The sequence below is a fragment of the Salmo salar genome, chromosome ssa08, assembly GCF_905237065.1.
Source record: "Salmo salar chromosome ssa08, Ssal_v3.1, whole genome shotgun sequence".
In the NCBI taxonomy this organism is placed as follows: domain Eukaryota; kingdom Metazoa; phylum Chordata; class Actinopteri; order Salmoniformes; family Salmonidae; genus Salmo; species Salmo salar.
This window is the reverse complement of record NC_059449.1, coordinates 9384215-9409590: the sequence shown is the minus strand read 5'-3', so window position 1 is coordinate 9409590 and position 25376 is coordinate 9384215. Positions and strand designations below refer to the sequence as shown.

The 25376-nt window shown below is 40.4% G+C and overlaps 2 protein-coding genes across 2 annotated transcripts; one reads left to right on the top strand and one right to left on the bottom strand.

Moving 5' to 3' along the window:
- Nucleotides 1-138: 138 nt before the first annotated feature.
- LOC106610135 (zinc finger and BTB domain-containing protein 18) lies at nt 139-6109 on the top strand. Its single transcript, XM_014209308.2, has 3 exons — nt 139-594; nt 4172-4302; nt 4486-6109. Exons 1-3 carry the CDS (start codon nt 345-347, stop codon nt 5599-5601), a joined length of 1497 nt encoding a protein of 498 aa, XP_014064783.2. The 5' UTR covers nt 139-344; the 3' UTR covers nt 5602-6109.
- A 14499-nt stretch (nt 6110-20608) lies between these two features.
- Nucleotides 20609-24234, bottom strand: LOC106610095 (zinc finger protein 18-like). The gene is made up of 3 exons (XM_014209259.2): nt 23792-24234; nt 22421-22551; nt 20609-22215 (listed from the first exon to the last, which is right to left on the bottom strand). Exons 1-3 carry the CDS (start codon nt 24072-24074, stop codon nt 21016-21018), a joined length of 1614 nt encoding a protein of 537 aa, XP_014064734.1. The 5' UTR covers nt 24075-24234; the 3' UTR covers nt 20609-21015.
- Between the last annotated feature and the right edge of the window lie 1142 nt (nt 24235-25376).

The following is a 25376-nucleotide window of genomic DNA, read 5'->3' as shown; positions in this document are numbered from 1 at the left end:
CAAGCCAAATTTCTTCAACCTCATGAGGTCTATTTTTGTGTTTTTGTATGGATGTCATTTTTTCTTCCCCTTTCCTAAATGTTTTATTTTTTCTATGGTTTACCGCCCTGTACAGTAGGTGGCGGTATGCACCTTTAACAGTTGTTTGCAAACTGCCGTAATACCGAAGAAGAAAGTGAACAGTGACCGAGAACATTTTCCACGTTAAGCGTTTTTTGGTTCTTATTTAGACGTTTATTAACACCATTTAACTGCACAGCATCACATACTTACCTCATAATTCGCGTTGGAGACGGGACTTGGTTGATATATGTTATGTTGGTAACGCTAGCTAACTGCTAACAATGGCTAACTGTATGGTTTTTCACACTCAAATAGCCTCCATTATGGAGGTATTAGCGAATGCAGCCGTGGCAGAGGTCTGTAAACTCGTAGACGACGACTATGCAGTGTTTCGTTTAGAAATAACACAAAGCCAGAAAGAAAACAGGACATTGCGGAGGAAACTACAGCTACTGGAACTGAAGGTGGCACGGGAGCGCGCCCTTCCCAGTAGTGTCAAGATCCTCGACAGATACAGAGGAATGGCAAGAGGTACATTTAGCAGAAGGCTGAGGCTGCAGGGCCCTGTCGACCCGTTCCGCTCTGCGCATGTGTGACTTTAAATGTGTTAACCATAATTGGGTCTTGGTCCGTTTTTGGATAGTATGGTATAATTCCACTGATTATTTAGGTATCTTGCAAAGACAATATCATATTCTAACCAGATTATTGATTAGCTGCATTTACTATTATTTACTAATTGAAAACAATATGACGCATGGAACATAATCAATCGATCTATAAATAGTACATCAATAAGTTATGCTTAGTGTTACATCCTTGCCAATTCCCGACAGTGAGTACGTTGACATGCACAGTAATATTTCGATATTAAACTGATTATGGCAGTAGGCCGATTATGCGATAATCATGTAAACACACTGTTTATGTTAATCGGCATAATGTCCAATCGAATTAAGCATACGCCAATTAAATCATCTGGTTTTCTGAGCAATCTTTAATATTATTAGAGCATGTAAACACCTTAATCAGCGTTGTGGCTGTGTATTTGATCTGCCATGTGTTAGCAACAGCCGAGAGAACCTCCCTCTACACAAGTGAAGTCTGATTGATTGCCTTAATTCTGCTGTCAAACTTTTTAATTATGCAATCCAACATTTTTACTGGATATGTGTGCAACAAAAGTTCAACATTCACCTTTTCCTACTAGTTTTGTCAAGTCTATGCATACAATATGATGTATATGTTGGAGATACCCAATGTGTGCACCACACAGAACACTGCAACAGCAATGCTGTGAGGCAAATGATACGTTCCAATGGGAATGAATGTACTTCTGGTGTCCCAAAACCCAATGACAATGTCGGTGTAATGGAGGCGTGAGTTCTGAACAACTGAAAGTATGCATCTTAGAAGTAGTTTTCACATTACAAACTTTATATGTCTGAACTCTGAATCAAATATGCTGCCCAAAAATAACATGCGGTAGAGCATTTATTTTGATTGGCAATTTTCTACATTCATCAGAGTGCCATCAGGTAGTGTGATATCAGATGTCTCCATGTAAAGAGGATTATTAGGGAAATCGTTGTTCTTGCAAAACATGTCTACGTTTTAATCAAACTATTATATTAATCTGTACGGAAGTCCAGAGAGGACATCGACGATCACAACTTCATGACCACGACATAACAAAAGTAGTTTTGTAGAGCTCACGAGATATACTATAAATAGGAGTGGACACATTGATGATAGATTGACAGTGTGGCTGAGGTGATTGCTACACTGAGGGATGGTACATTTCATACCAACATCATGCTTTCATTTGTGTTTGGAGCTCATTATCAGTTTATAAGTTAGAATGTTAGCAAGCTAAATGTCCCTTACCTTGAGCTAAGAGCTCGTGGGGCCTCTATGCCCTGAACGAGCACATTCCCCCAGGCTGTTTGCCACCCCCAAGACCACAGTCAATCGCCTGCAAGCAACAACGCAGCTACAGAGCCTTCAAAAATTATTCACACCACTTGACTTATTCCATATTTTGTTGTTACAGGCTGAATTTTCTCACGGATCTACACACAAAACCCCATAATGACAAAGTGAAAACATGTTTTTAGAAATGTTTGCTAATTTATAGAAAATGTAAATACAGAAATATCTAATTTACCTAAGTATTCACATATCTGAGTCAATACTTTCAAGAAGCACCTTTGGAAGCGATTACAGCTGTGAGTCTAAGTCTCTAAGAGCTTTTCACACCTGGATTGTGCAACATTTGCCCATTATTCTTTTCAAAATTCTTCAAGCTCTGTCAAATTCGTTGTTTGTCATTGCTAGAAACCATTTTTAAGTCTTTCCATAGATTTAAGTAGATTCATGTCAAAACTGTAACTCGGCCACTCAGGACATCCACTGTCTTCTTGGTAAGCAACTCCAGTGTAGATTTGGCCTTCTGTTTTAAGTTATTCTCCAGCTGAAAGGTGAATTCATCTCCCAGTGTCTGGTGGACAGCAGACTGAAACAGGTTTTCCTCTTGGATTTTACTTGTGCTTAGCTCCATTCCGTTTCTTTTTTTATCCTGAAAAACTCCCCAGCCCTTAACAATTACAAGCTTAACCATAATATGATGCACCCACCACTGTGTGTGAAAATATGGAGAGTGGTACTCAGTAATGTGTTATATTTGGGGCAAATCCAATACAACACTTTGTATTCAGGACAAAAAGTGTATTGCTTTGACACATTTTTTTTCTGTATTATTTAGTGCCTTGTTGCAAACAGGATGCATGTTTTGGAATATTTGTATTCTGTACAGGCTTCCTTCTTTTCACTCTTTCATTTAGGTTAGTATTGTGGAGTAATTACAATGGTGTTGATCCATCCTCAGTTTTCTCCTCCTGTAGCTGTTTTAAAGTCACCTTTGGCCTCATGGTGAAATCCCTGAGTGTTTTCCTTCCTCTCCGGCAACTGAGTTCTTTGTAGTAACTGGGTGTACTGGGTGTACACCATCCAAAGTGTAATTAATAACTTCACCATGCTCAAAGGGATATTCAATGTCTGCTTTTTTCATATAATTGTATCTACCAATAGGTGTCCTTCTTTGTGATGCATTGGAAAACCTCCCTGGTCTTTGTGGTTGAATCTGTGTTTGAAATGTACTGCTCGACTGAGGGACCTTACAATTATCTGTATGTGTGGGGTACAGAGTTTGAGGTAGTCATTTAAAAATCATGTTAACTTATTATGTGACTTGTTAAGCACATTTTTACTCCTGAACTTATTTAGGCTTGCCATAACAAAGGGGTTGAATACTTAATGACTCAAGACATATCAGATTTACATTTTTGTTAACTTGTAAAAATGTCAAAAAACACAATTCCACTTTGACATTACGGGGTATTGTGTGTCGGCCGGTGACAAAAAAAATACATCTAAATTGAATCCATTTCAAATTCAGGCTGTAACAAAATGTGGAAAATGTCAAGGGGTGTGAAGGCACTGTAACTTGTCTAGAAGGCCAGCATCCCGGAGTTGCCTCTTCACTGTTGATGTTGAGACTGGTGTTCTGTGGGGAATATTTAATACAATTGCCAGTTGAGGACTTGTGAGGCATCTGTTTCTCAAACTAGACACTCTAGCTGTGCTGTGCTAACATAATTGATCATTAGAAAACCCTTTTGCAATTATCTTTTCAAAATGATAAACGTGGATTAGCTAACACAATGTGCCATTGGAACACAGGAGTGATGGTTGCTGATAATGGGCCTCTGTTCACCTATGTAGATTTTCATTAAAAAATCTGCCGTTTCCAGCTACAATAGTCTACAACATTAACAATGTCTAGACTGTATTTCTGCTCAATTTGATGTTATTTTAATGGACAAAAAATGTGCTTTTCTTTCAAAAATAAGGACATTTTAAGTGACTCCAAACTTTTGAACGGTAGTGTATGTCCTCTCTGGACTTCCATAAATCTGACTATCCACAATAATCACATTATTGTATTATTGTGTGCATGTAACTGTACTCTGTGTCAAAATGGTCAATAGAGTTGAGCATTGACAGTAGCTAACCTAACCATCTCTTTTCAACCCAATCACTCTCTCAGGTGAAGGACATCTCACTGGAGGCCACAGGAGCTTTGTGAAGCCAGCAGGACACAATACATGGAGAGGTGACCAACCAATCACTGTTGATGAGGGGAGTGGAACCTCAACCCAGCACATTATAGTGATCGAGGTTAGTGTAATAGTATTACATCAAAATGGCCAGTTTATTTTAGAAAGGCTTCCCTCAGCTATTCACTTCCTTACATGTACATCCTCATTTATCTGCCATAGAGGAGCTTGTGAGACTTCCTTACTACATTGTTATCCAATTTAACTCATGTACCGGTATTAACCTCCTCTTTTCTTGTGTCAGTCTGCAGAGGCAGCAGGTCCTGGGGTCAAGCTGGAGAGGTCTGAAGGAGATGGGGACCCACGGCAAAGCAGAGACATCCAGCCTGGAGCAGCTGGGGCGCCCCCTGTAGCCACAGAGGACCCCACCACCACCCCAGCGTCCCCCAGGACCCGATGCAGCATCATGGAGGTCAGTGGAACGCCGAACGCCGCCCTCAAGTCAGAGACAAACACAGAAACAGAGACTTTAACAGGGCTGGGGCGACTGGACTGTCCTGCTCCTCGCTCAGAGTATTTACTTCACGGGAACCTGAGCCCGAGGACAGTTCTGTCCCATCGGGACTCAGGTGATGCGGTACAGACTTGCAATGATCTGTCCTGTTCATATGCTACAGAGACAGAGATTATACCTGGTGACATGCCTGTGGTATTAGATACACAGACTAATCCAATGAGAGGGGACTGGAACCAGTACAGTAGTAGTGTATACTCTGAAGGGTCCCTAGATAAGAAAGGAGAGGGTCTGGTCGCAGATGAGGTGACTGTGAAAGTGGAGGATGACGCTCCTCTGACATGGAATGCAGACGAGACTCGGTTACGAGGAGGACACTCGCATGGTAACGCTAGTGACTTCTTAGACTACAGGGAAAGCTTAGAGACCAATCTAAATGTTGTGACCCATTCCCCTTTTCACTCACTCAGGGATCGTGACCCAGTGTCCACATCGATGGGGCCTTCTGATTCACACGGCTGCGTCCTTTTTGATCAGGTGCTGAACTCAAACGACAGGACTAGGGCCCAGGCTCAGGGAGGGGGAGCCACATCAGGCAATAGTAAAGTGAAACGGTTCCTCTGCATGTTCTGTAACAAAGGCAACAGCTGCCTACAGAAGGTGGAGATCCACCAGAGGGTCCACACAGGGGTGAAACCCTACAGCTGTACCCAGTGTGATATGCGCTTCGCTGAGGCTGGCAGCCTGAAGAGGCACCAGAGGGTCCACACAGGGGAGAAACCCTTCAGCTGTACCCAGTGTCATATGCGCTTTTCCCACTCGTCCAGCCTGAAGAGGCACCATAGGGTCCACAACCCTACATCTGCCCCCAGTGTGAGAAGAGGTTCTCCCACCAGAACCAGGTGAAAATGCATCTGAAGGTCCACACGGGAGAAAGGCCATTCACCTCTACCCACTGCAGGAAGAGCTTTTCAGAGAGGCGCTACCTCAGGATACACCAGCAGAGTAAACATTCCACTCGATAGCTTCTGACGTTTAGCTCAAACCCTGCATTAAAGACAAAGATTAATTGTTATTGTTGTCAGCAGATAAGACCCACAGATGCATTTGGAATCAAGAGATGAACAGATTTCAGTGTTGAATATTCCTGGGTAGAATATTTCATCAAGACACTGTGTGATATATAAGACTAAAAAGTCTGTCACATATTGTGTTTGTACTGTGTAGGCTATATGATGTTCACAAATGCCTATTTCATTACTTCCATTCAACTACTTTCCCAAGACTCTTTTAATGGAAAAATGATTGCGGTTTATCAAATTAATGGAGATTTTTAGTTTAGACGTGTATGTGTGGTTTTCATATGGTGTATTTAACACTTGTTTATTTAATAAACACAAAATGGGCCTTTTCATTCTTAGACTTTCATTGCGACTCGTTTTGGCCCTGTACTCCAGCACTTTGGATTTGAAAATGACTGAGGTTAATATGTAGACTTTCAGCTTTAATTTGAGCATATGTATTTTCATCCATATAACCTTTTAGAATTTTCTGCACTTTTTGTACATAGTCCCCCCTTTTTAGAGGACCAAAAGTATTGTAAATTCATTTAAGTGTATTGAAGTAGTCAAGTTTAGTATTTGATCCCATATTCAATGATTACATCAAGCTTGTGACTCTACAAACTTATTGGATGCATTTGCTGTTTGTTTTGTTTGTTTCATATTATTTGATGCGTCTTTCACTCATTATTCAAGATTCATTCAGGATTATCTGTAATCATGGTAGCATCCACATTAATATATACAGTTGAAGTCGGAAGTTTACATACAGTGAGGGAAAAAAGTATTTGATCCCCTGCTGATTTTGTACATTTGCCCACTGACAAAGAAATGATCAGTCTATAATTTTAATGTTATAAATTGATTTGCATTTTAATGAGGGAAATAAGTATTTGACCCTCTCTCAATCAGAAAGATTTCTGGCTCCCAGGTGTCTTTTATACAGGTAACGAGCTGAGATTAGGAGCACACTCTTAAAGGGAGTGCTCCTAATCTCAGTTTGTTACCTGTATAAAAGACACCTGTCCACAGAAGCAATAATTCAATCAGATTCCAAACTCTCCACCATGGCCAAGACCAACGAGCTCTCCAAGGATGTCAGGGACAAGATTGTAGACCTACACAAGGCTGGAATGGGCTACAAGACCATCGCCAAGCAGTTTGGTGAGAAGGTGACAACAGTTGGTGCGATTATTCGCAAATGGAAGAAACACAAAAGAACTGTCAATCTCCCTCGGCCTGGGGCTCCATGCAAGATCTCACCTCGTGGAGTTGCAATAATCATGAGAACGGTGAGGAATCAGCCCAGAACTACACGGGAGGATCTTGTCAATGATCTCAAGGCAGCTGGGACCATAGTCACCAAGAAAACAATTGGTAACACACTACGCAGTGAAGGACTGAAATCCTGCAGCGCCTGCAAGGTCCCCCTGCTCAAGAATACATATACATGCCCGTCTGAAGTTTGCCAATGAACATCTGAATGATTCAGAGGACAACTGGGTGAAAGTGTTGTGGTCAGATGAGACCAAAATGGAGCTCTTTGGCATCAACTCAACTCGCCGTGTTTGGAGGAGGAGGAATGCTGCCTATGATCCCAAGAACACCATCCCCACCGTCAAACATGGAGGTGGAAACATTATGCTTTGGGGTGTTTTTCTGGGGACAGGACAACTTCACCGCATCAAAGGGACGATGGACGGGGCCATGTACCGTCAAATCTTGGGTGAGAACCTCCTTCCCTCAGCCAGGGCATTGAAAATGGGTCGTGGATGGGTATTCCAGCATGACAATGACCCAATACACACGGCCAAGGTAACAAAGGAGTGGCTTAAGAAGAAGCACATTAAGGTCCTGGAGTGGCCTAGCCAGTCTCCAGACCTTAATCCCATAGAAAATCTGTGGAGGGAGCTGAAGGTTCGAGTTGCCAAACGTCAGCCTTGAAACCTTAATTACTTGGAGAAGATCTGCAAAGAGGAGTGGGACAAAATCCCTCCTGAGATGTGTGCAAACCTGGTGGCCAACTACAAGAAACGTTTGACCTCTGATTGCCAACAAGGGTTTTGCCACCAAGTACTAAGTCATGTTTTGCAGAGGGGTCAAATACTTATTTCCCTCATTAAAATGCAAATCATTTTATAACATTTTTGACATGCGTTTCTCTGGATTTTTTGGGTTATTTTGTCTCTCGCTGTTCAAATAAACCTACCATTAAAATTATAGACTGATCATTTCTTTGTCAGTGGGCAAACGTACAAAATCAGCAGGGGATCAAATACTTTTTTCCCTCACTGTATTTCTCCCTTACCTTGCTCCCCCATCTTTAGCCCACTCAGCAGATCAATGCTCTCTGATCCATCTTGTATGGTCTCTTATTTGATTAGCAGCAGATCAGGCTTCCTATACTACATGTCAAATAAAATAAAATGTTATTGGTCACATACACATGGTTAGTAGATGTTAATGCGAGTGTAGCAAAATGCTCTTACAGTCTACTGACTGTAAGAGAAACCGAGTAAGAGGATGTTTGATCAAGAAATATGATATGAGCACCCTGCTATGGAGCATCTTCTGATTGGGCAATGAGGGATTGCTATGAGTACTATGCAAACATGTTAGTTGATTTGATTACTTGACACTCTTTAATGGTGTGATAATTGAAAGGCATGGTCCCACACTTAGGATACAATGTATCAAGATTTGGGCCCGTATCCACAAAAAGTCTCAGAGTAGGTGCTGATCGATGATCAGTTCCCTACCTGTCTATATAGTCTTATTCATTATGATCTAAAAGGCACTCCTACTCTGAGAGGCTTTTTGAAAACGGGCCCTGACCGAATACCATTCAGCCAGTAGTTCACAATAGGCTCACCTCAGTGTGACTGTGTGTGGTTCTGTGCTGCTTAACTGGCTCCTATGTGGGTTCAGGAGGAGGTGTAGTCTGGTTGTCCTCCATGACCATGTTCCCCTCAGGCTTTCCCAGACCCTCCTCACACCCCTCTTTCACCAGCAGCACCTCTGGACCCTCCTCCTGGAAAAGAGAGGTGATACAGATTACACAGACATGCACTCCTTCAGGTACGCACACACAGATAATAAACACACTTTCAACATGGAGTGTTTACCCATCTCCACTACGCTTGAGTTCTATACTGTAGTTATATAATTACTTGCTATTTGTAAACCCATCATGGTGTTGTGAATAAAAAGAAATCAGCTGAAGCCTGGTAAAGATCCATCCAGTCCTGCTAGTTATAGACCTATTGCACTTACATAAAATCTCTGTAAACTAATAGAAAAGTAGATTGTGGTTTGATTGCTGCATTATCTGGAACATAGGGGTCTATTAAGTCCATCTCAGAGTGTATTCAGAAAAAGGTCTACCCTTGATGCATTGGTTACAGTTAGTACCTAGGTGACCAAAGCTTTGGCAATGAAGGAAGTGATGTCAATAGTATATTTTGACACATAAAAAGCATATGATACAATGTGGAGGGAAGGTCTACTGATTACACTGAATGGCATGTGTATAGGTGGGAGAATGTACAACTGGATTAGGGATTTGTTTGACCGAACCTTCCAGGTCAGGTTGGAATCGGAGTTATCAAGAGAATATGAGGTGGAAAATGGAACTCCAGATGGTAGCACCATTAGTCCCACCTTATTCACGTTGATGATATCTTAGGGAATATCGGACAGGGTATGGGGCGGCCTTAAAGGCAGATGATGGTGCCATTGTAATAGATAACAGGCAAGGAGCTGTTTTAGCAGCAGAGGAATGATCCTTATCATGGTGTTTCAAGTTATCTGTATCTAAACCATGTTCGCGAAACAAAAAGATAAAGGAAGATGTCAGTGTTTGATTATATGGACAATGATTGGAAAGGGTAACAGAATTTAAGTATTTGGGGCTATGGTTTGATAAAAGGCTTACATGGAGGTGTCATGTTACATGTATTGAGACTAAATGTAAGAAAGTATTCAATCTTATGAGGACAACAGTTGGGCATGACTGGGGGGCAGATAGGCAATCTTTTGGCCCAAAGATCGGGAAAAGGGTTGATGAATATGAACTCTGGGACCTTGTTATTGGGCCATCTGTGGCAATAGGAAATGTGCCACTGTGGTTTTATACAAGATTATACAGTATGTTGATATTAGTCTTATCCAACGTTTCCTAAACTCAGTCCTCGGGACTCCAAAGAGGGCACGTTTTGGTTTTTGCTCTAGCACTACACTAAGCCTACTGGATGACAAATAGTTTTTCACCATGCAGAATAACTTTTCCCTACATAACATAGGTACAGCAGATCCCCTTATTGTATGGGACACTTTTAAATGTCAATCAAATCAATCAAATATATTTATAAAGCCCTTCTTACATCAGCTGATATCACAAAGTGCTGTACAGAAACCCAGCCTAAAACCCCAAACAGCAAGCAATGCAGGCGTAGAAGCACGGTGGCTAGGAAAAACTCCCTAGAAAGGCAGGAACCTAGGAAGAAACCTAGAGAGGAACCAGACTATGAGGGGTGGCCAGTCCTTTTCTGGCTGTGCCGGGTGGAGATTATAACAGAACATGGCCAAGATGTTCAAATGTTCATAGATGACCAGCAGAGTCATATAATAATAATCACAGTGGTTGTAGAGGGTGCAACAGGTCAGTACCTCAGGAGTAAATGTCAGTTGGCTTTTCATAGCTGATCATTGAGTATCTCTACCGCTCCTGCTGTCTCTAGAGAGTTGAAAACAGCAGGTCTGGGACAGGTAGCACGTCCGGTAAAATGGCATAAGGAGTTTATCTTAAAAAGGAAAAAGAGGAACTAACAGTACAAATAGATAGCTATAAAAACAGTACCATAGAGGGACAGAATAAGTTAGAGGAAAAACAAATAGAAATGGAGGAACTTATTCAAGAAAGATCAAGTGTAATATATTATAAAAATAAAGCGAACTGGATCGAATATGGGAAAAATGCACCAAATATTTGTTTTATCTTCAACATAGAAATTATTCACCAACTTACAGTTTGAAGGAGGAAGCAAAGTACTTTAAGCATATGTTTTAATTTCAGTCTTCTCCATTAAAAAGGTATTGTAGGATATTATTCATCCTAATTAGACAGGTGTTTTACATGGACAATACATTGGAGATAATATACAGTGCATTCGGAAGGTATTCAGACCCCATGACTTTTTCCACATTTTGTTACGTTACAGCCTTATTCTAAAATTGATTAAAATGTTTTTTTTCCCTCATCAATCTACACAAAATAACCCATAATAAAGCTAAAACTGTTTTTTAAAATCATTTTAAAAGGCTTATGTAAATAATACTAATGTAAATAAGGTATGTTTTTTATTTTTAATACATTTGCAAAAATGTCTAAACCTGTTTTCGCTTTGTCATTATGGGGTATTGTGTGTAGATTGATGTGGAAAAACCCCAATTTAAATAGATTTTAGAATAAGGCTGTAACATAACAAAAGGGGGGGAAATCAATGGGTCTGAATACTTTCCAAATGCACATTAAGACAAATACTGGAAACAAAAGAACACTATGACATTTTTTTGGAGGGGGAAACCAGGTCTGGTATTCCTTTGGTAAAGGCCTTTGATAAAGTACGACTGGAATTTATATATAAAACGCCTGGACTATTTTAATTTGAGAATCTCTTATACAATGGGTTAAAGTTATGTATAGTAAAAACAGCAGTAAAATAGTAAATAATGGCTACTTCTCTGAAAGTATTAAATTGTCAAGAGGAGTAAAACAAGGTTGTCCACTATCGGCATATCTATTTATTGCCATCGAAATGCTAACTTTTAAAATCAGATCCAACAATAATATCAAGGGGCTAGAAATCCAGGGCTTAAAAACAAAGGTGTCATTGTACGCTGATGATTCATGTTTTCTTTTAAATCCGTAATTTCAATCCCTGCACAGCCTCTTAAAGGATCTAGATAATTTGTCTAACCTCTCTGGATTATAACCAAATTATGATAAATGCCATATTACATCTTTTAAAAAAAAGTACTTTTACATTACTGTGTAGTTTCCCAATAAAATGATCCGACAGTGAAGCGGACATACTCGGTATTCACATCGTGAAATAAATAAATTCTCACTACGATACATTTTAATAGAAAGTTAGCCAGATTAGATAAGATTTTGCTACCATGGAAAGGACAACACCTGTCTATTTGTGGAAAAATCACCCTGATTAATTCTTTAGTCATATCCCAGTTTACCCATTTATTTATGGGAAAATCACCCTGACTAATTCTTTAGTCATATCCCAGTTTACCCATTTATTTATGTTCCACTTTATTTGGAATGGCAAGCCAGGCAAAATTAAAATGGGCCTATTTCTATTATGAATATGAATTCGGAGGGCAGAAATGATTAAATATGAAAACATAGGACCTCTCACTAAAGGCTTCAGTCATACAAAAACTATACTTAAATCCTAGCTGGTTCTCCAGCAGATATGTAAAAATGGCTCATTTTGTGTTCAAGAATGGCCTTTTTCCATTCATTCAGATTGCAACCTCTCACTTTCAGTTATTTGAAAATGAAAAGATCTCCATAATATCGCTATTTTTAAAACAAGCAATAGAAAGCTGGTTGCAATTTAAATTTAATCCACCAGAAAAAAAAACAGAACAAATATTAGAACAAATACATGACCAAAAGTATGTGGACACCTGCTCGTCGAACATCTCATTCCAAAATCATGGGCATTAATATGGAGTTGGTCCCCCCTTTGCTGCTTTAACAGCCTCCACTCTTCTGGGAAGGCTTTCCACTAGATGTTGAAACATTGCTGCGGGGACTTGCTTCCATTCAGCCACGAGCATTAGTGAGGTCGAGCACTGATGTTGGGCGATTAGGCCTGGCTCGCAGTCGGTGTTCCAATTCATCCCAAAGGCTTGTGTGGCCTACCACTTTGTGGCTGAGCCGTTGTTGCTCCTAGACGTTTCCACTTCACAATAACAGCATTTACATTTGACCGGAGTAGCTCTTGCAGGGCAGAATTTTGACTGACTTGTTGGAAAGGTGACATTCTGTGACGGTGCCACGTTAAAAGTCACTGAGCTCTTCAGTAAGGCCATTCTACTGCCAATGTTTGTCTATGGAGATTGCATGGCGGTGTGCTCGATTTTATACACCTGTAAGCAACAGGTGTGGCTGAAATAGCCGAATCCACTAATTTAAAGGGGTGTCCACATACACTACCGTTCAAAAGTTTGGGGTCACTTAGAAATGAAAAACATACATGAAATGAGTTGAAAAATTAATAGGAAATATAGTCAAGATGTTGACAAGGTTATAAATAATGATTTTTAATTGAAATAATAATTGTCGTTCAAACTTTGCTTTCATCAAAGAATCATTTGCAGCAATTGCAGACTTTTAGCATTCTAGTTGTCAATGTGTTGAGGTAATCTGAAGAGATTTCACCCCATGCTTTCTGAAGCACCTCCCACAAGTTGGATTGGCTTGATGGCCACTTCTTACGGTCAAGCTGCTCCCACAACAGCTCAATAGGGTTGAGATCTGGGGACTGTGCTGGCCACTCCATTATAGACAGAATACCAGCTGACTGCTTCTTCCATAAATAGTTCTTGCATAGTTTGGAGCTGTGCTGTGGGTCATTGTCCTGTTGTAGGAGGAAATTGGCTCCAATTAAGCGCCGTCCACAGGGTATGGCATGGCGTTGCAAAATGGAGTGATAGCCTTCCTTCTTCAAGATCCCTTTTACCTTGTACAAATCTCCCACTTTACCACCAACAAAGCACCCCCAGACCATCACATTGCCTCCACCATGCTTGACAGATGGCGTCAAGCACTCCTCCAGCATCTTTTCATTTTTTCTGCATCTCACAAATGTTCTTCTTTGTGATCTGAACACCTCAAACTTAGATGTCTGTCCATAACACTTTTTTCCAATCTTCCTGTGTCTGTGTTCTTTTGCCCATCTTAAACTTTTTTTTTTATTGGTCTGAGATATTGCTTTTTCTTTGCAACTCTGCCTAGAAGGCCAGCATCCCGGAGTCGCCTCTTCACTGTTGACGTTGAGACTGGTGTTTTGCGGGTAATATTTAATAAAGCTGCCAGTTGAGGACTTGTGAGGCGTCTGTTTCTCAAACTAGACACTAATGTACTTGTCCTCTTGCTCAGTTTCGCACCGGGGCCTCCCACTGTTTCTATTCTAGTCAGAGACAGTTTCCGCTGTTCTGTGAAGGGAGTAGTACACCGCGTTGTACGAGATCTGCAGTTTCTTGGCAATTTATCGCATGGAATAGCCTTAACTTCTCAGAACAATAATAGACTGATGAGTTTCAGCAGAAAGTACATTGTTTCTGGCCATTTTGAGCCTGTAATCGAACACACAAATGCTGATGCTCCAGATACTCAACTAGTCTAAAGAAGGCTAGTTTTATTGCTTCTCTAATCAGCACAACAGTTTTCAGCTGAGCTAACATAATTGCAAAAGGGTTTTCTAATGATCAATTAGCCTTTTAAAATGATAAACTTGGACAAACACAACGTGCCATTGGAACAAAGGAGTGATGGTTGCTGATAATGGGCCTATTTACACCTATGTAAATATACCATGAAAAATCTGCCGGTTCCAGCTACAATAGTCATTTACAACATGAACAATGTCTACACTGTATTTCTGATCAATTTGATGTTATTTTAATGGACAAAATGTTTTGCTTTTCTTTCAAAAACAAGGACATTTCTAAGTGACCCCAAACTTTTGAACGGTAGTATACGTTTGTATATATCGTTTATTATGGTTAAATTCAAATATACTAATCGATTAAAATAAAAATGGAACATTTTTAAAAACATTGTAATCTTTGTAAATTATATCATAAATAGGACTGGTGGAGTTGTCGCACATGCAGTTAACAAAAATATATGAAAATGTCTGCTCTATCCAAAATTACAACCAACTGATTGCAGCATTGCCACAAAAAATGGAGGAGGCAAGTGGAAAGGGGAGAAGGTAAGGAACTTGTCTGTCGGCCGTGCATTAAAGACCAACATTTGCTAAAGATAATTGTGATAAATAAAAAAGTAAACCAGTTTAATTTGAGGACCAAAAAATGTACAGCTGCACCATACAAAATAGTTCTGGATGTACTGATTCCATGGCACATGGTTTATGAACTGATACACAAAATGACGCCGGATTCAAATCAATTTAAATTATTATACAGAATTCTTGCAACCAATGGAATGTTAGTGGCTTACGAAAGTATTCACCCCCCTTGGTATTTTTCCTATTTTGCTGCCTTACAACCTGGAGTTAACTTTAATTCTATTTTTTGGGGGGGGTTATCATTTGATTTACACAACATGCCTACTACTTTGAAGATGCAAAATATTTTTTGTGTAACAAACAAATAAGACAAAAAAACTGAAGTTGAGCGTGCATAACTATTCACCCACCCAAAGTCAATACTTTGTAGAGCCACCTTTTGCAGCAATTACAGCTGCAAGTCTCTTGGGGTATGTCTCTATAAGCTTGGCACATCTAGCCACTGGGATTTTTGCCCATTCTTCAAGGCAAAACTGCTCCAGCTCCTTCAAGCTGGTGTTCTCAATTGGTTTGAGGTCTGGGCTTTGACTAGGCCATTCAAATGGTTCCCCTTAAACCACTCGAGTGTTGCTTTGGCAGTATGCTTAGGATCATTGTTCTGCTGGAAGGTGAACCTCCGTCCCAGTCTCAAATCTCTGGAAGACTGAAACAGGTTTCCCCCTTATAGAGAATTTCCCTGTATTTAGCACCATCCATTATTCTTTCAATTCTGACCAGTCTCCCAGTCCCTTCCAATGAAAAACAAATCACAGCATGATGCTGCCACCACCATGCTTCACTGTGGGGATGGAGTTCTCGGGGTGATGAGAGGTGTTGGGTTTGCTTCAGACATAGAGTTTTCCTTGATGGCCAAAAAGCTACATTTTAGTCTCATCTGACCAGAGTACCTTCTTCCATATGTTTGGGGAGTCTCCCACATGTCTTTTAGCGAACACCAAACTCGTTTGCTGATTTTTTTTCTTTAAGCAATGGCTTTTTTCTGGCCACTCTTCCGTAAAGCCCAGCTCTGTGGAGTGTACGGCTTAGTGGTCCTATGGACAGATACTCCAATCTCTGCTGTGGAGCGTTGCAGCTCCTTCAGGGTTATCTTTGGTCTCTTTGTTGCCTCTCTGATTAATGCCCTCATTGCCTGGTCCGTGAGATTTGGTGGGCGGCCCTCTCTTGGCTGGTTTGTTGTGGTGCCATATTCTTTCTATTTTTTAATAATGATTTAATGGTGCTCCGTGGGATGTTCAAAGTTTGTGATATTTTTTTAACCCAACCCTGATCTGTACTTCTCCACAATTTTGTCCCTGATCTGTTTGGAGAGCTCCTTAGTCTTCATGGTGCCACTTGCTAAGTGATGTTGCAGACTCTGGGGCCTTTCAGAACAGGTGTATATATACTGAGATCATGTGACAGATCATGTGACACTTAAATAAAGTCCACCTGTGTGCAATCTAACTAATTATGTGACTTCTGAAGATAATTGGTTGCGCCAGATCTTATTTAGGGGCTTCATAGCAAAGGGGGTGAATACACACAGTATGCACCCACCACTTTTCTGTTTAAAATTTTTTAGATTTTTTTTAAACAAGGTATTTTTTTAATTTCACTTCACCAATTTGGACTATTTTGTGTATGTCCATTACATGAAATTTAAATTACAGGTTGTAATGCAACAAAATAGGAAAAACACTTTAAGGCACTGTATATATATGGAGGATACAACCATCCCAGCTCTGCAGATTTGCTGTGAAGAGACAGAATCATTAGACCCCTTGTTTTGGTACTACCCATAAGTAGCTTGTTTTTGGTTGGAGGTTCAGGAATGGTTGAAAAAATGCAACATTTACTTGGCGCTAACTCTGCAAATAGCACGGCTGGGTGATTTGATAAGTCATAATCAATAATTGAATAATACTATTAGCAAAGGTGTTTCTTTCATTTACAATCTGTAGAAACTGTGAGAATTGAAAGGTTCAGAACTTTTGTGAAACATCACAGCACAATGGAAAAATATATGGCAGCTGGAAATCCAAACTGGATGGTCTTCAGAGATAGATGGGAGGGGTTGGGGTAGCTGAAGGCTGGGTGTGAATACTAAAGTAAATTTGATTGCTGTATTTCATTTAATATATTCGCTACAATTTCTAAAAACATGTTTTCACTTTGTCATTATGGGGTATTTTGTGTAGATGGGTGAGAAATAAAAATCAAATTAATTTTGAATTCAGGCTGTAACAACTAAATGTGGAATAAATCATGGGGCATAGGGCTAGGGGGCAGTATTGACACGGCTGGATAAAAAAAACATACCCGATTTAATCTGGTTACCACTCCTACCCAGTAACTAGAATATGCATATACTTATTACATATGGATAGAAAACACCCTAAATTTTCTAAAACTGTTTGAATGGTGTCTGTGAGTATAACAGAACTCATTTGGCAGGCAAAACCCTGAGACATTTTCTGACAGGAAGTGGATACCTGATGTGTTGTATTACCTTTAAACCTATCCCATTGAAAAACACAGGGGCTGAGGAATATTTTGGCACTTCCTATTGCTTCCACTAGATGTCACCAGCCTTTACAAAGTGTTTTGAGTCTTCTGGAGGGAGATCTGACCGAACAAGATCCATGGAACGATGATGGCCCATTAGACACCTGGCGCGCGAGTTCATGTTGGGTACCCTCGTTCCAATACGTTATAAAAGAGTATGCATTCGTCCACCTTGAATATTATTCATGTTCTGGTTAAAAAGGCCCTAATGATTTATGCTATACAACGTTTGACATGTTTGAACGAACGTAAATATATTTTTTCCCCTCGTTCATGACGAGAAGTCCGGCTGGCTTAGATCATGTGCTAACAAGACGGAGATTTTTGGACATAAATGATGAGCTTTTTTGAACAAAACTACATTCGTTATGGACCTGTGATACCTGGAAGTGACATCTGATGAAGAGAATCAAAGGTAATGGATTATTTACATAGTATTTTCGATTTTAGATCTCCCCAACATGACGTCTAGTCTGTATCGCAACGCGTATTTTTCTGGGCGCAGTGCTCAGATTATTGCAAAGTGTGATTTCCCAGTAAGGTTATTTTTAAATCTGGCAAGTTGATTGCGTTCAAGAGATGTAAATCTATAATTCTTTAAATGACAATATAATATTTTAATTATTTAATTTGTGACGCTGACTTGACTGCCGGTTATTGGAGGGAAACGATTTCCTCAACATCAATGCCATAGTAAAACGCTGTTTTTGGATATAAATATGAACTTGATAGAACTAAAAATGCATGCATTGTCTAACATAATGTCCTAGGAGTGTCATCTGATGGAGATTGTAAAAGGTTAGTGCATCATTTTAGCTGGTTTTATGGTTTTGGTGACCCTGTCTTTGAATTGACAAAACATTACACACAACTCTTGTAAATGTACTGTCCTAACATACTCTAAATTTATGCTTTCGCCGTAAAACCTTTTTGAAATCGTAAAACGTGGTTAGATTAAGGAGATGTTTATCTTTCAAAGGGTGTAAAATAGTTGTGTTTGAAAGAGGTTAATACTTTTTTGTACAATGTTTTTTTTTTTTACAATACATCCACATACAAATGCTCACAAACATTCACATCACCTCTGCCCAGACCCACCTGCTCGCTCTCTGCCAAATGGCCTCAAACTGCACCATTTTGTTTCTCTGTCGCCGGCACACTTTCAACATTTAGATAATACAGCATTTGACCTTTCCATTGCTGAAATGTGAAAAGTTATCCAAGAATTGTTCCATAGGGTTGTTAGTGAATGATATTGGTTCTTGTAGAACACGTTTCATTTTCTTCCATATTGTTAAAGTGTTCTTAACTATGAAGCTGTTAATGTTCTTGTCTATTTTCAAAGAAGAAAGCTAAGTGAAACGATTCTGGATATGAAGCAATTGTATTTCAATATTGAAGCCGTGGACTGCAAACATGTTCAACATATTTAGCAATAGATGGGCCTAGATTTTGTTATTTCGTTTCTGTAAGCTACTTATTAACAAACTAGTCTATACTGGAACATTGGATATAACGTTTATTTAAAGCTTTCAGGAATTTTTGCAGGATATTTGATTTGCATGAACTGATAAAAAAAAAAGGAGCCCACTAGAGTATGTAACTCCAACCAAACCTTCATTGATTTGATCTTGGTGTCTGATAAATCTAATATTTCTAAAAGTGGTGTCATTCCCTTGGGGATTAGTGATCATTCACTGCACAAAAAATATAAAATAAGCTCTCTGTCACAACACAATAACTGTGAGACCACTGAAACATGATAACAAAGATGCATTTATTGATCAATTAAATAAAGTTAACTGGGACCCGTAACTTCCATGTCGAGATATGGATAATACTTGTGAAACACTTAAATAAAATACGTTTTTTTTTATAAAAACACAAAAAGAAACAGGTTGGAACTATTTCACCAAATGTTTAAGCATTGTGGATACTATGGCTCCATGGAAAACTGTTAGAACTGAACCTTAGATGAATCAGAAAATCCTTGAGGCCATTAAATCAAGAAATACTACTTTTCAAGAATATAACAGTACCAAAGATGAAGAGCCTCTCAATAGACACATAATCCTAAGGAAGAAATCTAGTCAGATTGACATCTTCAACAAAACATTTAAAAAACAAAAATAGTGAAAATAAGAATAATCCTAAGAAGTTGTGGCAGTCACTAAACAGTGATGGCAGAAGGCAAATTGTAAAATAGTTGGTCTGGAGGTCATTGGGGAAATAACATTTGACAAGGAAGTGGTAACTGATAAATTCAATACCTTTTTCACAACAGTTGCCACAAATTTGGTTGAGAAGCAACCCGATTGTACTGGAGTGTTTTGTTATGGTAAGGTTTGGATGCTACAGTTGTTCTCGTGAGAAAACCAATTTTCGGGATGTCTCATGGTCATCAACTCCAGCCCTTTCTCTCCACCACTAGCTACTGCACACACAATTATCGCTGTGAAAATAGCAAACATATTTCAGACACAATGCTGGACCTATTGCATTACTGCCAGCGCTAAGATTTATCATTGCATTAGGTTTGTTATTATAGAGTCTTTAGAATGAAAAGTCCCATTTTGTGTTTATTAAACATAAACAAGAGTAAAATACACCATATGACAGCCACACATCAACAAAAAGATTCAGCATGAACTTGATAAACTGCATTCATTTTCTCATCAGGTGTCTTGGGAAATTGTGTTATCATATCCTAGACAGTACAAACAATATGTAACAGACTTTTCAGGCTTATATATGCCTTTATATACAGGCTCAAAATGGCCAGAAACAAAGACCATTCTTCTGAAACTTGTCGGTCTATTCTTGTTCTGAGAAATTAAGGCTATTCTATGTGAGAAATTGCCAAGAAACTGACGATCTCGTACAACACTGTGTACTACTCCCTTCACAGAACAGAGCAAACTGTCTCTAACCAGAATAGAAAGGAGTGGGAGGCACCTGTGCACAACTGAGCAAGAGGACAAGTACATTGGTGTCTAGTTTGAGAAACAGATGCCTGACAAGTGCTCAACTGGCAGCTTCATTAAATAGTACCCGCAAAACACCAGTCTCAACGTCAAAAGTGAAGAGGCAACTCCGGGATGCTGGCCTTTGTTTCTGTCCATTTTGAGCCTGTAATCGAAACCACAAACGCTGATGCTCCAGATACTCAACTAGTCTAAAGAATCACAGGAGTGATGGTTGCTGATAATGTGCCTCTGCATGCCTATGTAGATATTCCATTTAAAAAAAAAGAAATCTGCCATTTCCAGCTACAATAGTCATTTACAACATTAACAATGTCTACACTGTATTTCTGCTCAATTTGATGTTATTTTAAATGGGATTATTTTTTTATTTTTTTCAAAAACAAGGACATTTCTAAGTGACCCCAAACTTTTGAGCGGTAGTGTATATCACACAATGTCTGGATGCAATATTCTACCCAGGAATATTCAACACTGAAATCTGTTTCTCTCGTTATTCCAAATGCATCTGTGGATCCATTCTGCTTACAACAATGAAAATTAATCTTTGTCTTTAATGCAGGGTTTGATCTAAATGTGAGAAGCTATCGAGCGCAATGGTTTCTTTCTATGTTATAGAGTGGAATGGTTTTTCTGTTGGTGTATCCTGAGGCATCTCCTTTCTGAAAACCTCTTCCCGCAGTGCGTACAGGCGAACGGCCTCTCTCCTGTGTGGACCTTCATGTGCATCTTCAGGTGGTCCTGGCGGGAGAACCTCTTCTCACACTGTGGGCAGCCGTAGGGTTTCTCCCCTGTGTGGACCCTCTGGTGCCTCTTCAGGTCACCAGCCTGGACAAAGCGCATCTGACACTGGGTACAGCTGAAGCATTTCACCCCTGTGTGGACCCTCTGGTGGATCTCCACCTTCTGGGGGCAGCTGAAGCCTTTGTTACAGAACATGCAGAAGAACCGTTTCTCTTTACTATTGCCTGATGTGGCTCCCCCTCCCTGAGTCTGGGCTCTAGTCCTGTCGTTTGAGTTCAATACCTGATCGAAACAGACGCTTCCATGTGAATCGGAAGGCCCCATCAACGCGGACACTGGGTCGCGACCCCTGAACGCATGTAAAGAGGAGGGGGTGGCGATATTTAGATTTGTCTCTAAGCTTCCCCTGTAACCTAAGAAATCTCTGCCTTGTGAGTGTCCCTCTACGAGGTGACTTTCTGCATTCCATGTGGGAGGAGTGTCGCCCTCCACTTTCACAGTCACTTCATCTATGACTATAACCTCCCCTTTCTTATCTAGGCACCCTTCAGAGTGTACACTACTACTGTACCGGTTCCAGTCCCCTTTAGACAGATCAGTCTGTGTCTCTAAACCCAAGGGCATGTTGCCTGGGTCCATCTCTGTAGCATAAGAACAAGAAGGATCATCACCGCCAATGTTTAACGCATCACCATAGCCATCCCCACGGGTATGAACCATCCTGTGGCTCTGATGAAATACCGGTAAATACTCCGAGCCAGGGGCAGGAGGACAGCCTAGTCTCCCCAGGCCCTGTCTCTCTGGGTCTGATCTGTGGTCAGATCCTGTGTGTAAAAGCCTGTGTGTTACAGTTAAAGTCTCTGTGTCTGTCTCTGACTTGAGGACGGTGTTCGGCATTCCACTGACCTCCGTGATGCTGCGTTGGGTCCTGGGCTGCGCTGGAGCGGTGTCCTCCGTGGCTACAGGGGGATCACCTGCCGCTCCAGTCTGGTTGTCTCTGCTGTGCCGTGGGTCCTCCTCTCCTTCAGATCTCTCCTGCTTGACCCCAGGACCTGCAGCCTCTGCAGACTGACACAAGAAGAGAGGACATTATCATCAGTACATGGGTTGAATTGGATAACAATGTCAAAGGGAAGTCTCAAGCTCCCCTATGATAGATAAATTAGGATGTAAATGTAAGCAAGTGAATAGCTGAGGGGAGCCTTTCTGAAATAAACAGGCCACATTTGATTTACCAAGTAACACATTTATTATACAACACTATTACACTAACCTCTATCAAGATAATGTGCTGGGTTGATGTTCCACTCCCCTCATCAACAGTGATTGGTTGATCATCTCTCCATGTATTGTGTTCTGCTGGCTTCGCAAAGCTCCTGTGGCCTCCAGTGAGATGTCCTTCACCTGAGAGAGTGATTGTGGGAAAAGAGGTGGTTAGGTTAGCTACGGTCAATGCAACGGTATATTGTACACTATTGACTCTGTGTAGAATTGACTTCTCATAACTTCTTGATATACTATTTATTGATTGATGTATTATGTTCCATGCATCACATTGTTTTTAATTAGTAAATAATAGGAAATCAAGAATCTGGTAAGAATTTTGTTGTGGGTCATCTTTGTATGTGTAACAGTTTAGCTTCCGTCCCTCTCCTCGCCCCGCCCCAACCTGGGCTTGAACCTGCACACATCAACAACAGTCACCCACGAAGCATCGTTACCCATTGCGCCACAATAGCCGCAGCTCTTGCAGAGCAAGGGGAACAACTACTTCAGGACTCAGAGCGAGTGACGTTACCGATTGAAACGCTAACTAACTAGCCATTTCACATCAGTTACTTCACCCCCCTTTTGACCGCCACCTTTTCCGCAGCAACCAGTGATCCGGGTCACGGCACCAATGTAACAGTTTACCTTCCGTCCATATCCTCGCCCCAACCTGGGCTTGAACCAGGGACCCTCTGCACACATCAACAACTGGGTTAGGACCCATCGTGCCTCAAAAGCCGCAGCCCTTGCAGAGCAAGGGAAACAACTACTTCAGGTCTCAGAGCGAGTAACGTCACCCGATTGAAACGCTATTAGCGCGCACCACCGCTAACTAACTAGCCATTTCACATCGGTTACATATGGTGTATGGTGCGTGGGTTACGATGATGCCACAGCAAGGAGTACTCTTGTTGATGCTGTTTATTACCTTCCACAAGTAAGATATTCACACTGTGCTGTGGGAGTTTAGTAGCAACTAGCTATACCGGTTCGTTAGTATGTGTTAGGATGTTTAGCTTTGGCACAAGATGAGCAGTGCGCTAAGTTTCATTAAACCATCAAGCAAAAGACTATCACCAGACGCATGCCCACTATATATTAAAGTCCCATAAACAACAGTAGCCAATAGGATTACAGGGAACGTACCAACACATGGTGAGCACCACAGAATCCCTATGGTTTGAGGTGCAATGACTGTACAATAGCTACACTATGATATTGGCTCTTCTTTGCATAAGATAACCAAGTAAATCAGGGGAATTATTGCATACTATCCAAAAACTGACCAAGACCCAAATCTGGGTGATACATCTACACATATGTGCAGAGGGGAACCGGGCGACAGGCTGTTGCCGCCTCGGCCTGCAAAATGTACCTCTTGCCATTCCTCTGTATCGGTCGAGGATCTTGACACTACTGGGACGACTGGCGAGGACGCGCTCTCGTATGGTCCGCTCTGCGCGCTCCCGTGCCACCTTCAGTTCCAATAGCTGTAGTTTCCTCCGTAATCCTCTGTTTTCTTTCTGGCTCTGAGTTACTTCCAAACGAAACACTGCATAGTCGTCGTCTACGAGTTTACAGATCTCTGCCACTGCTGCATTCGCTAGCACCTCCATGATGGAGGCTATTTGAGTGTGAAAACCCACACAGTTAGCCATTGTTAGCAGCTAGCTAGCTTTACCTCGATAACATCTATAAACCAAGTCTTGTATCAAACGTGAATTAAAGACTACATGGTTTAAGTATGAGTTCCAGGGTGTTAATGAACGTCTAAATGACAAAAAAGCTGCCGTGGAAATGGTTCTTCGTCTTCTTTGTTATCATGGCGTTCCATATTTGTTTGTGCATGCCGCCACCTACTGTACAGGATGTGTGGTAGATCATGACACAAAAAATAACCCTACACCGACATACACCACTATTTCATAAAAAATTGAATTAACACCACCCCATTTCACTACTTTGACCCCAACTGATCCTACAACAGGCTGATGGCCTAGGGAGGACATTACTCTTTAATTTAACACACCTTTTTCTCTTTTGCTGTAAAACCTTGTACACACCCAAGTACTTCTCTGCAGCTGCCACCACAACAGCTATTTTCTGTGATTTACATGCCATTACTGTGGTACAGTTGATTACTGTGGTCCAGGGTCTACTCTGACCCTGGCAACCGGTCTCTTTTGCCCTAGGCACTTCTAATCCTCAGCAACATGGGCACCCCCACAATTGACACAGTTAACAAAAAACAAAAAACTCTTACCCCAATACACTTCACATGATAACTATAATATGTCAGCTAAAGCAGTGGTTCTCAATTGGTTTTGCCTCGGGACCCAAATTGAACCATGTAGTTTCAGTCGTGACACAATATTCGCATTGCGAAAAATAACCGCCAAAATACAATCTGGAAAACTATTTTTAATTCTATATTGATATTAAATGTAGCAATTATATGACAAGAGAACAACATTCCCACCTTTCATTGTCAATAATTACTCACTGGTTTGATTACACAAAATTAACCAAAATGGCACTGCTAAAAGCTCTATATTAAAAATACTGTAAATAATTCAAAGTAATTTAATCTCTGAAAAATTTTAATTCATTATAATTTCTACACACGTTCAACCTGGTTTAAGTCGTTTAAGTTGAGACTAGTATTTTTTTGTAAGAAGAAAAATATACAGCATATACAGTTGAAGTCGGAAATTTACATACACCTTAGCCAAATACATTTAAACTCAGTTCATCACAATTCCTGACATTTAATCCAAGTAAAAATTCCCTGTTTTAGGTCAGTTAGGATCACCACTTTAATTTTAGAATGTGAAATGTCAGAATAATAGTAGAGAGAATTATTTCTTTCAGCTTTTATTTCTTTCATCACATTCCCAGTGGGTCAGAAGTTTACATACACTCAATTAGTATTTGGTAGCATTGCCTTTAAATTGTTTAAC